Below are 11,181 nucleotides of genomic sequence, written 5' to 3'. Positions count from 1 at the left end.
TACTTCGGCGCCGTTAATCAAACGCGTCCTCGCCGAAACCCTAAAAACCCCCTTTTCTCGACGAATCACCGACGTACGGTACCGACCAGCCGAGAAAATCCGCCTTCCGACTTTCGCTGGAAAGGCAGACCCGACTGACCATATCACCGCATTCAACATCGCGATGGGTCGAACTAACTTTTCCGATGAGGAAAGAGACGCTGGCTATTGTCGGCTCTTCGTCGAGAGTCTTCAAGGACCAGCCCTTGGATGGTTCGCTGGATTGGAACGACATTCCATCAACGACTTTCACGACCTGACGTCCGCGTTCCTCAAGCAGTACATTATGTTTACGAGACAAGGAGCGACCCTTTCCGACCTTTTGAACCTATCTCAGGGAGCGAACCAAAGTCTCCACGACTTCATGGAGAAGTTCAAAGCTGTCACTTCGAAGGGGCATATCCCGGACAGCATCGCCATTGACGCGTTGACGAATACCCGCTACTTCAAGTTCCTGTTTCGCGAGGATCTCTACAGAAACCCCACCAAGTCGCTTGAAGACGCTATCGCAAGGTAGAACAACTTCATCCGAATGGAAGAAGACACAGCAGCGATACTCAAGAAAATGAATGCGGCCGCTAAACCGACGACTGCTCCAAAAGTTTCTGAGGCACGCCAAGAACCCCGACAGCACGCCATAGGCAACAAGTCTAATCATCAGAAAAGCTTCGTCTATGTCGTTGAAGATAAAAACCCGCCCCCGGGATCGACTGTCGTCGTGCGCGAGAAGGGTTTGAACGTCTGGGAAAACGACGAGAAGCCGCAGATCTCTTCGGCGCCTTCAACTTCGAATCCTGGCCAGACCGAGACAAACCTATGGTGCAGCTATCATAAGTCCAAGGCGCACGATACGAGGAACTGCAGTCATCTGGTCGACGCCCTCTTCTCATATTACGAAAACGGAACAGCCAACGTTGAGCTTCCCAAGCCTAGGCAGAACAACGCCAAGAGCTGGAGCAAGAACAAAGAGAAGAAAGCTCATAAAAATCAAGACAAGGCCGGAGCCCGACCCAAACGCGCAGAAGATGACAAACAAGAGGAGCAGGACGAAGATGAGGGCGAAGCACAAATCGAAGAAGAGCAACCTCGTAACCGTCGACGTGTCCAAGTCATCCTCGCACGACCGAGTTCCTCCTCGGACGAAGAAGAGGACAACGAAGTCCGCAACTCGCACGAACACTCCAACAAGCGACCAAGTGTGAACGGCGTACCGGAAGAGTAGAATGATTTTAGAAACAAGCTCAGGCGAAAATCGCATACAACCGACCGCATGCACAACTCTAAGGATGATCTTCGCTCAATCATCGAAGAGTCCAAGGCTAAAAGAGTCGAAGACTCCAGTGTTCGACCCCACCTCAAGCCACGAGTCGTCAACCTGCGCGATCAGCTCAACTCGAAATCAGAAGACCTCAGGATTAAGCTCAACCGACCTAAACGTTCCGACTTACGACGAAAGCTGGAGGTGACGAAAGCCAAGAACGGTGACGGACACGAACCTATTGTCGTGGACTCGTCTAATGACCTAAGGGTCCATCTACAAAACAGACGGGTCGAGCGCGCTCCCTTCTTAAACTTGATTATGGGAGGCTCGTCACCTTGCGGCGACTCGATTCGGTCAGTTAAGGACCATCGACGACAGGCAGTAACCTCGAAGAAATAGCCATCAAAACCTGAGAATGATCCCTCGATCACTTTTTCATCTGACGATGCCATCAGCGTTCACCTACCTCATAATGACCCCCTACTCGTCGAAGTAGGAATCGCGAAGTGCGACGTAGCCAAAGTTCTAGTCGATACTGGCAGTTCGGTTTATCTGATCTTTCGCGATACACTCGATAAGATGGGAGTCGATTTGCGCGATATGAAATCGTCGTCTCGCTCCCTCACCGGATTCAACGGAGCTTCCGAGACGATGATCAGAAAGATCAAGTTCCCAGTCTACAGGTGTGGAGTAACACGAACAGTCAAGTTTTCTGTTATCCGAACAAAGGCTCCATATAACGCAATCCTCGGGACCCCCTGGTTACATTCGATGAAGGCAATATCATCGACGTATCATCAGTGCGTGAAGTTCCCAGGACCGAACGGTCAAGTGCAGACACTTCGCGGGGACCAGTGGGCGGCACATGATCTACTGATTGCAACGTTGAAGATGCAACAATTGACTCCTCGCATCAACGCAATAGCAAAGAAAATCCAACCTCAAAAAGATGAGATTCTAGAAGTCGTGATCGACGACTTAGACCAAAGCAAAGTAGTCTGAGTCGGCGCTTTCCTCTCCGAAGAAATGCAACGCGCGATGATCGACTTTGTGAAGTAGAACGCATCAACGTTCGCTTGGGCAACGTCAGATATGAGGGGAATAAATCCCGCCATAACGTCCCATGAATTGAATGTAGATCCAACCATCAAGCCTGTTCGCCAAAAGAGACGCGAAGCTTGGCCCCGAACGAACCAAGGCCGTCAACGAAGGAGTCGAGTGACTCCTCGCAGCCAGTTCAATCGCCAAAGTACGATACCCAGAGTGGTTGGCAAACCCGGTCGTCGTCAAGAAGAAGAACGGAAAGTGGCGCGTCTGCGTCGACTTTACCGATCTAAACAAGGCATGTCCCAAGACAGCTACCCACTTCCACATATCGATCGACTGGTCGAGTCGACCACTGGAAACGAGCTCTTGACTTTCATGGACGCCTTCTCAGGATACATTCAAATCATGATGCACCCAGACGATCGAGAGAAGACAGCGTTCATCACCGATAGAGGGACATACTGTTACAAAGTGATGCCATTCGGCCTTAAGAACGCTGGTGCGACTTACCAACGACTAGTCAATCGAATGTTCGCTGACAAATTGGGGAACACGATGGAGGTCTACATCAACGACATGCTGGTTAAGTCACTCCGCGCGGCGGACCATCTAAATCATCTAAAAGAATGCTTCAAAACGCTGAATGAGTACAGAATGAAACTCAATCCGGCAAAATGCACCTTCGGCGTCACCTCAGGCGAGTTCTTGGGATACATCGTCACCCAGCGAGGAATCGAGGCGAATCCTAAGCAGATCACAGCCATACTTGATCTCCCTAGTCCAAAGAACAGCATAGAAGTTCAGCGACTCACGGGAAGGATTGCAGCATTGAACCGCTTCATCTCTAGGTCAACAGATAAATGCCTCCCCTTTTACAAGCTACTGCATGGAAATAAACGTTTCGTCTGGGACGAGAAGTGCGAAGAGGCGTTCGGACAGCTCAAACAGTATCTTACGACTCCTCCCGTGTTATTTAAACCCGAAGCCGGTGATACACTTTCTCTCTATGTCGCAGTATCCTCTACCGCGGTCAGCAGCGTCCTCATCCGAGAAGATCGAGGAGAGCAGAAACCCATCTTCTACACGAGCAAATGAATGACCGACCCAGAAACTAGATACCCCACCCTCGAGAAAATGGTTCTTGCTGTCATCACATCAGCAAGGAAGCTGCGTCCTTACTTCCAATCGCACACGATCGAAGTACTGATGAATCAACCACTCCGCACAGTAATGCAGAACACTAACCAGTCCGGACGATTATCGAAATGGGCTATCGAGCTCAGCGAGAACGACATTGTGTTCAAAAGTCAAACATCAGCAAAATCCCAAGTCCTCGCTGACTTCCTGATCGAGCTCGCGCCAGAATTGGAGCAAGATCTAATCCTTCCAAGTCAAAATTGGATACTCCACGTCGACGGATCATCCACAAACAAAGAATCAGGAGCAGGAGTCCAACTGCAGTACCCAACAGGCTAGCTAATCAGACAGTCATTCAGTTTCGGCTTCACCGTTTCAAACAATGAAGCAAAATACGAGTCGTTGATCGCAGGACTACGACTCGCTAAGGCAGTCAAAGCAAAATGCCTCAGTGCATACTGTGACTCACAACTCGTTACCAGTCAGTTTAGCGGCGACTACGATGCTCGCAACGAACGAATGAACGTGTACCTTAAAGTCGTTCAAACACTCGCTAAAGACTTCAAATTCTTCAAACTCACCAAAGTCCCCAGAGGAGAGAACGTATGCGCCGACGCCCTCGCTACCTTGGGTAGCAGGCTGCGCGATCAGGTGAAACGGACCATTCCCATCCACAAAATCGACAAACCAAGGATCGAGCTCTCGCCTAGCGAAGTGACCGTCGTAGCACCCATAACCGAAGCCATCCCCATGGACGAAGACCCCGCAGCGGAACAAACTGAAGCTGCCGACTGGAGGACAGAATTCATCAACTATTTGGTCGATAGAAAGCTACCTCCCGAGAAATGGATTGCGAGACGACTCAAGACACGGAGCGCGCACAACGTCGGCGTCGATGGAGAGCTCCATCGATGGACCGCAACTAAAGTACTCTTGAAATGCATCAACGGCGAAAAAATACATCTTGTCATGGCCGAAACACATGAAGGCGCTGCAGGAAATCACTCGGGAGGTCGAGCACTCGCTCTAAAAGTCAAAAGCCTCGGCTTTTACTGGCCAACGGTGAACGCAGATTGCGAAGCATACGCTCAACGATGCGACCAATGCCAGCGACACGCTTCAAGAATCCATTCCCCGACAGAGCTGCTAGGGACGATGACGGCACCATACCCTTTTATGCGATGGGGAATGGACATAATCGGCCCTATGCCAAGCTCTCGACAGAAGCGCTTCGTCCTAGTACTAACTGACTACTTCACAAAGTGGATCGAGGCGGAAGCTTTCGCCAGCATAACAGAAAAATAAGTTCAACGGTTCGTGTGGAAAAACATCATCTGTCGCCATGGCCTACCCTACGAAATGGTGACTGACAATGGCTCCCAGTTCATATCGAACAAGTTTCGAGAGTTCTGCGAAAGACGGAGAATCTGACTAAACACATCGAGTCCGCGGTACCCGCAGAGCAACGGTCAAGCTGAGGCATCCAACATGATCATAATCGACGGGTTAAAGAAATGCCTCGACTTGAAAAAAGGATGCTGGGCCGATGAACTCGACGGTGTTCTCTGGTCGCATAGAACGACTCCTCGAGGAGCAACGAAATCAACTCCTTTCTCAATGGCCCACGGAGTCGAAGCTATGGCCCCCGCTGAAGTGAACGTAACCAGCCTACGTCGGTCAAAAATGCCGCAGAACGTCGAGCTTAACAGCGACATGCTGCTCGATGCTTTGGATGCTATGGAAGAACGATGCGACCAAGCCTTGCTCCGCATCCAAAACTATCAGCATCAGATCGAGAGCTACTACAACAAGAAGGTCAAGTCCCGACCTCTCGATCAGGGTGATATCGTACTCCGCAAGGTGTTCGAAAACACTAAGGAGCTGAACGCATGCAAGCTTGGAACTAACTGGGAAGGATCGTACAAGATCGCCCAAGTCATTAAACTAGGAGTCTACCGACTCGAAACGTCAACTGGCAAACCTGTTCCCAGAGCATGGAATTCCATGCATCTCCGAAGATACTACTCTTGATAACGTACCTAACGACCGAGCAACTGCAAGTTTTACACGATCAAACCTCAAAACAAACGAGTGAATGACAACCAGTCATTTTCACTCGCCAAAAAAAACAAAAAAAAAATGAGTGAATGCGCATCCACTGCTACTTTCGCTCACCAAAACGGAACTACGAATGGCTTGATCCTCCCCCGGAGGTACGTAGGCAGCCTTAACCGGTCCAGCTATAACCAGAAAATCAAAACAAATTCCCTTAACGAGAGGGAGCGCAAATCGTTTTGGCGATGCTTACGCACGACCACGACCCTGTCTCTCGGACTAACGTACTAGCACTCACACCCACTAACGAGCATGTCCTGATCAGACACGTGCTCGGGGGACTCCCGGTTGTATCACGGTCCCATCCAATACGATCGAGACGACGGCTTTCAACCATCTTATGATCCTTCGAATTCAGGTTTGGCCAACCCAATATTCTAGGATCACTTTGAGACCGATTGAGAACCGCTGTCGCTCAAAAAAACAAACGATTTTCTTCGAACCCGAAAATTTAAACCTTTCGATGACTCGAACTGATGCCATAAAGCATCGAGATTCGGTAAACCGAATGATCGATCCTTCGGTTTACCTCGAGATACTGACGGATCGCCAAGACAAAATCGTTAGAATCTAAAGTCCGAAACGGAATTCAGCGACTCATTGAAAATCTATTGGCATTTCCAAGTCCAGGAAACCTCGTTTCACCACTAAAGAAAGCTTTGGCTAAAAATTTTAAGTCTGAAAACGACCAACATAAAATTTTAAGTCTGAAAAAGCCTAGCAGGGCTAAAAACAGAAAGCTAAAAGAAACAACAACAACACATAAAGTCAGTCTTCAGCGCGATCAAAGTCTTCTCTGACGACTTGAGCTCCAAACTGATCAGAGGCACTTCCAGTCCCATCTATTATCGGATCAGACGGGTTCTCAACTTCGTCGACGTTGCCTTGCTCCTTGCTCGAAGACCCCCCGAAAGTCCCCTCGGTTCCTTGTGGATTGCTCTCAGGAACCTGTTCATCAGACTTCTCCCCGCCGTCTTCCTCAGCTGAAGAATCGGAGAGTTCGATCAGATCCCCGAGATTCGATCCCGCTCCACCCTCTCCTGGAAGAAGAGCCAGAGTCGCGTCGCTAACTCCGAGTGTCGGAGTCGATAGTTCTTCGTTCACCACAAGGTTGGATGCGACAGGAGCCGGGTCTGGAACAACTCGAGCAATCATATGTCCAGAAGCATCCCCAATCCTTTCGGCTCCGACGACGTCTCCTCGTTCTCGAACGGACAATTCCTCGAGGTCTCTCTCTGCCAGGTTGTTCGATCCCTCGATCGCATGATCACCTTGAGAACTCGTGGGTGTTTGAAGAATGGCTGCAGTTCCAGCGTCGATCAGATTCGCGTTCAACCCATATGGATCAATCGCTGCCGAGACGTTCTCGTTAAGAAAAGGATACGGGAGGTGAAGAGGAGATAAGCAGAGAAGCTCTTCCGGGATCCCGCCGACGGTCAAGCTATTGGCCTGTTCTCCAAACTCTTTCTCCTGTTCGGCGAATAAGTCAATCGTCTCTTGCGGGATATCGATCCCACTCTCCTTGAGCGCTTCGAGGCATCTCTTCATCCCGAAAGCCTGGCTCTGCAGGGACCTCGCTGTCTCAAAGTCGCCGCGACGTCTCTCGAGGTCTCGGATCTTAGTGAAACGCTGGTTGCATTTTGCGATCATGGCCGTTTGAACGCGGACTCGCTCATCCGTCACCTCGTAATTACGAGAGTCCCAAAGCCGGTTGATTTCCTTCAGATATCTTAGAGCCGTGGTAACCTTCTTGCTCTCCCAAGCAGCTTTCTCTTTCTCCAGAGCGGCTTTCTCCCGTTCGAGGCCTCTAATCTTCTCACCAGGGTCTTGAACTTGTCCTTCAGCTCCCTGAACTTCTCCTTAAACTTCTCCTTTTGAGCCCTCTTCGCTTCAAGTAGCCGACTCTGCTCCGCTGCAGCCTTATCGATTGTCGCCTAAAATTCACTCGTTCTACGATTGAGAACAGTTCAGCTTGCTTCAGCTTGGAGATAATCTCCTTGAGAGCCGTAACGTACATCTCGACAACGTAATTCATGCTCCCGTCACTCTGCACGAACAAAAGAAAAGGTTAAAACTAGAAACAAAGAGAGGGCGAGACAAGGAAAGTAATCCTCACCAGAACCTTAGTCCTCGCTGCGTCGACATAGGCGTCTTTGAAGATGAGGTCTTTAACCGGCGGCATGTCTTTTGCGCCACCCCGGATTTGCCGAACTAATTCAGCACATTCCATCGGAGCGTAAGCGAGCGGCGTGTCGCCATCGTACTTAAACTCCACGTGATCCGGGAACTTGACCGGACCCCCCTTTGAGGACGAGCCACTACACCTGACCACCGAAGGCGCCACTGGAGGAGATTTCTCGATGGAAGCAGGCACGCTTCCCTCACAAGATGATTGCTTCTTTCTCTCCAACGGAACGTTCGGAGATTCGTCCAATTCAGCGCTAGTTCGAGCCGCGACGTCACGGTTAGAGCTATCGAAAGCAACAAGCTCTCGACCCCCCACCTCTTTGTTGGGCTCCGATCGCTCCCCAACGGTCCTCTTCTTCTTCTTCTTCTTCTCTTTCTTCTTCCTCTTTGTTGGAGGCTCATCAGGTTCAGACCCAGCACGAGCCTCAACAGAAGCAGATGAACTAGGAGCAAACCTCTTCTTCTTATTGCCGCCAGTCGCCGACGGCTCAGCGATCCCTTGACCAGAAGACTCTTGCGCAAGTTCTTCCCTCGAAGATTCAACGTTAACCAGATCTGCAGTCAGTGCTGGCGAGATTACAAGAGGCAGAGGCCCAGAAGAAGTCGTCTCGCCAGGAGTCGCAGAAGCATCTGCCTCACCAGGAGTCGCGGAGGACGTTTTCTTCGCCCCGCCCAACTTCTTCTTGATTAGTGCACTTAGATCTGGAAGCTCTTTCATCTCCCTAGCCGCGTTGATCGCCTTTTGCTCCGCACGAGTGAAAATAGATAACCGCCGTTTGTTCCTAGTAATCAACGGAGGAGGATCAGATCTCCAATCCCCTGCGAAAAATCGATGAGTCGAAGTCTGAAAAGCTTCCTAACAAACGGACACAAAGCAAGAAATGAGTTTACAATCACACTAAGGAAACTTACTTCTCGAAATTCTATCAACGACTCGTCGGATCCTCTCGACAGTAATATCCTTCCAACTTACTTGAGCAAGTGATGCGACAGCTCGAGCGCTAGCTACAAAATCCTCAGGATAGGTGGATGTATCCGGATGTTCAACTGCAATCAAACACAAAACCATCAGGAGGGAACATAAGAACCGACGGCAAACTATCAACAGCATTCTACCAATTCCATGACTCCATAAAAACCGAAAGGAGTCGCCGGGCGGCTCCTCGAAGGCAAAATTTTTTGATTTAACGTAAAAATAGAAGCGCTGCCAGTTGTTCGTCCTGTTGGGATGGTCGACGATCACGTTGTAGTTAGGCCTCATCTGGATCGAATACAGTCCGTCTCCCATCGACTTAGGATATGTCAGCTCCTCGAAAGTTCACACGCTCATCGACACATCGATCTCCGCCGCCACCACCGCTAACGCTACCGAGAAACAGAACGAACCGTTTAGGAATTGGCTTATCACCGCGTCGCGACGTCTCGCATAGGACGTGGCGAATCTAGGAATCTTAAACCAAAGTCTGGTCTCGTTCTGAAAGTAGGACTCGTACACGCATTGAAATCCCACCGGAGGAGACCACGGTCTCTGAGTCTTCGTCGGAATCAGAAAAGTAACCCCGACTCCTCCACATGCTCTCAGCAGCATCTTCACACTGCTAGGGGTTGAAAGAGTCTGCTCGACGTTCTCCCATGCTTGTCCCTCCACGACAGAGGAACGCATCAGCTCCGGCGCTAGTGCCGGAAGGTCTTCGAAGATGTTCCCAGGGTGATAGCAACATGGAACAAAGTCGGGAAGAGAAATTTCTCCCTCACTCGCTCCATCTTGACCGTCTCTCACAATTAACGCGGTCGTCTCCCTCTTCCCGCGAAGTTGACGCGCCGCATCAGCGACAAGGACCCGCTGGGGCGTGTCCATGTTCACTGTGTCCATCATGGCATCGCGATTAATCGTCTCGAAATCAGAAGAAGAATTCAACTCGATGACTCGCGGAGGACTCGATTCAGACCCCCTCGCCACCGTCTTCCCTTTCTGTTCTCTGGAAAGCCTACTGCCCGACGACATTCAGGAAATTTAAGGACTAAGAAGCTAGAGAGAGAAGCAGAGAGAAAGAGAGAGAAAGTACCTGTGGGTTCGATGAAGAATGAAGAAATGAGAGGCGAGAGGGGTATTTATAAGGAGAGACTGCGCATCCCCGAGGTGTCATCATTAGACCTAGATGGGCCTATGTAGGCCCATTTAGGCGCGTGAAGTTGACCGTGTCTCGCGAAGGTTCAACTTCTCGAGGTAAAACGGAATCGGTTTAGACCAAAACCGCGAGTCACAAGCAAATGAGTCGTCCGTGTAGTCGAGGAGTCGAGCGGGATCGCGAGTCCAAAACAATTGTCTTGTAAACCGTACTTCCAAATTCACTGTGTCGGCTACGCTACTCACCAGCGAACTGGGGGGACTTACTGTTGGGTATGGGCATGACCCTCCCAAAAGGCCCACATGATAATTGTCCTGACACATGATCAAAACAGGTGAGCTCGGCTCGTCGACTCGCGAACCAGTAGTCGTCTCGACTTCAGACTACTTTTAGCCGACATAGCGAATGACCGTAAGTAATCGGCTCGACGACTCGGTTCAGCGGCCCGACATCTCGGCCCAATCGTCGAGAAGGCCCGTTAGGTCAAGGCGAATTAGGTCAACCGGAGACCGTCTATAAAAGGAGGAGAAGAGGCAACGATGAGGGGATCCGTAAATTACTACACTCACTTTCGGCTAGATCTAGGGTTTCATATCTTATCATCTCGCCGACTTGTACGGTTCGACGAACTAGCTTTCGCCGGATTAATTCTGATCACTCTCTTTTCCCCTTTTGTAACTCTGTTTCGACTCCTTAGTCTAATAAAACACGTCTTTGTCTTGACCCACCGACGAGAACTCGTCCTTTTCTCTTTACTAGTTTATCGACAGTCTCGGTTCAAACACGAGAGAAAACCATCATGTTGAAAAATGGTTAAGTTGGTGTTCTATTTTAGCAAGATTTAATGTAATAACTATGATCATGAAATGTAATTGCTGTGTTTCAAACCATATACTTACGCATGGTGACTTAGCCAAATACATGGTATCTTTTTCAGAAAAAGTCAAGAAACAGTTTAGGGAAAGATATTAAAGACATTTTGCTATAATTAGTTTTGCAGTAATTATGCGGCTAACAAATCGCAAGCAACTAGGGGTGGGCAAAAAACCCAAACCGAACCGATCCAAACCAAACCAACCGAAGTTAAACCGATCCAAACCAAACCGTGCTCTTTACATAACCCAATTGGTTCATGTTTTACTCAACCTAAATGGTTTGGTTTGGTTTGGGTTCAAACCGAACCAAACCGAACCAAACCAATAATCCAATATATATATATATTGTAAATTTTAGTTAAAGTTTCGTTTTCCTTTTTTTCTTAACTTT

General features: G+C 49.4%; 1 protein-coding gene across 1 annotated transcript; it reads left to right on the top strand.

The window, feature by feature from the left end:
• The first annotated feature begins 3,481 nt into the window (after positions 1–3,481).
• Positions 3,482–4,789, top strand: LOC106308680. The gene is made up of 2 exons (XM_013745817.1): positions 3,482–3,818; positions 3,897–4,789. The coding sequence occupies exons 1-2, from the start codon at positions 3,482–3,484 to the stop codon at positions 4,787–4,789; spliced, it is 1,230 nt and encodes a 409-aa protein (XP_013601271.1).
• The last annotated feature ends 6,392 nt before the right edge of the window (positions 4,790–11,181 follow it).

This window comes from Brassica oleracea, chromosome C8 (genome assembly GCF_000695525.1).
Source record: "Brassica oleracea var. oleracea cultivar TO1000 chromosome C8, BOL, whole genome shotgun sequence".
NCBI lineage: Eukaryota > Viridiplantae > Streptophyta > Magnoliopsida > Brassicales > Brassicaceae > Brassica > Brassica oleracea.
Note: the sequence above shows the minus strand (reverse complement) of the source record. Positions and strands in the feature narration are given on the sequence as shown.

What these genes read in the sequence shown, in the direction of transcription:
- LOC106308680 (XM_013745817.1), top strand. Translation starts at nt 3,482, where the DNA reads ATGGTTCTTGCTGTCATCACATCAGCAAGGAAGCTGCGTCCTTACTTC. An exon ending in CCAACTGCAGTACCCAACAG is followed by an intron (nt 3,819 to 3,896) that starts GCTAGCTAATCA and finishes CGTTGATCGCAG; the next exon opens with GACTACGACTCGCTAAGGCA.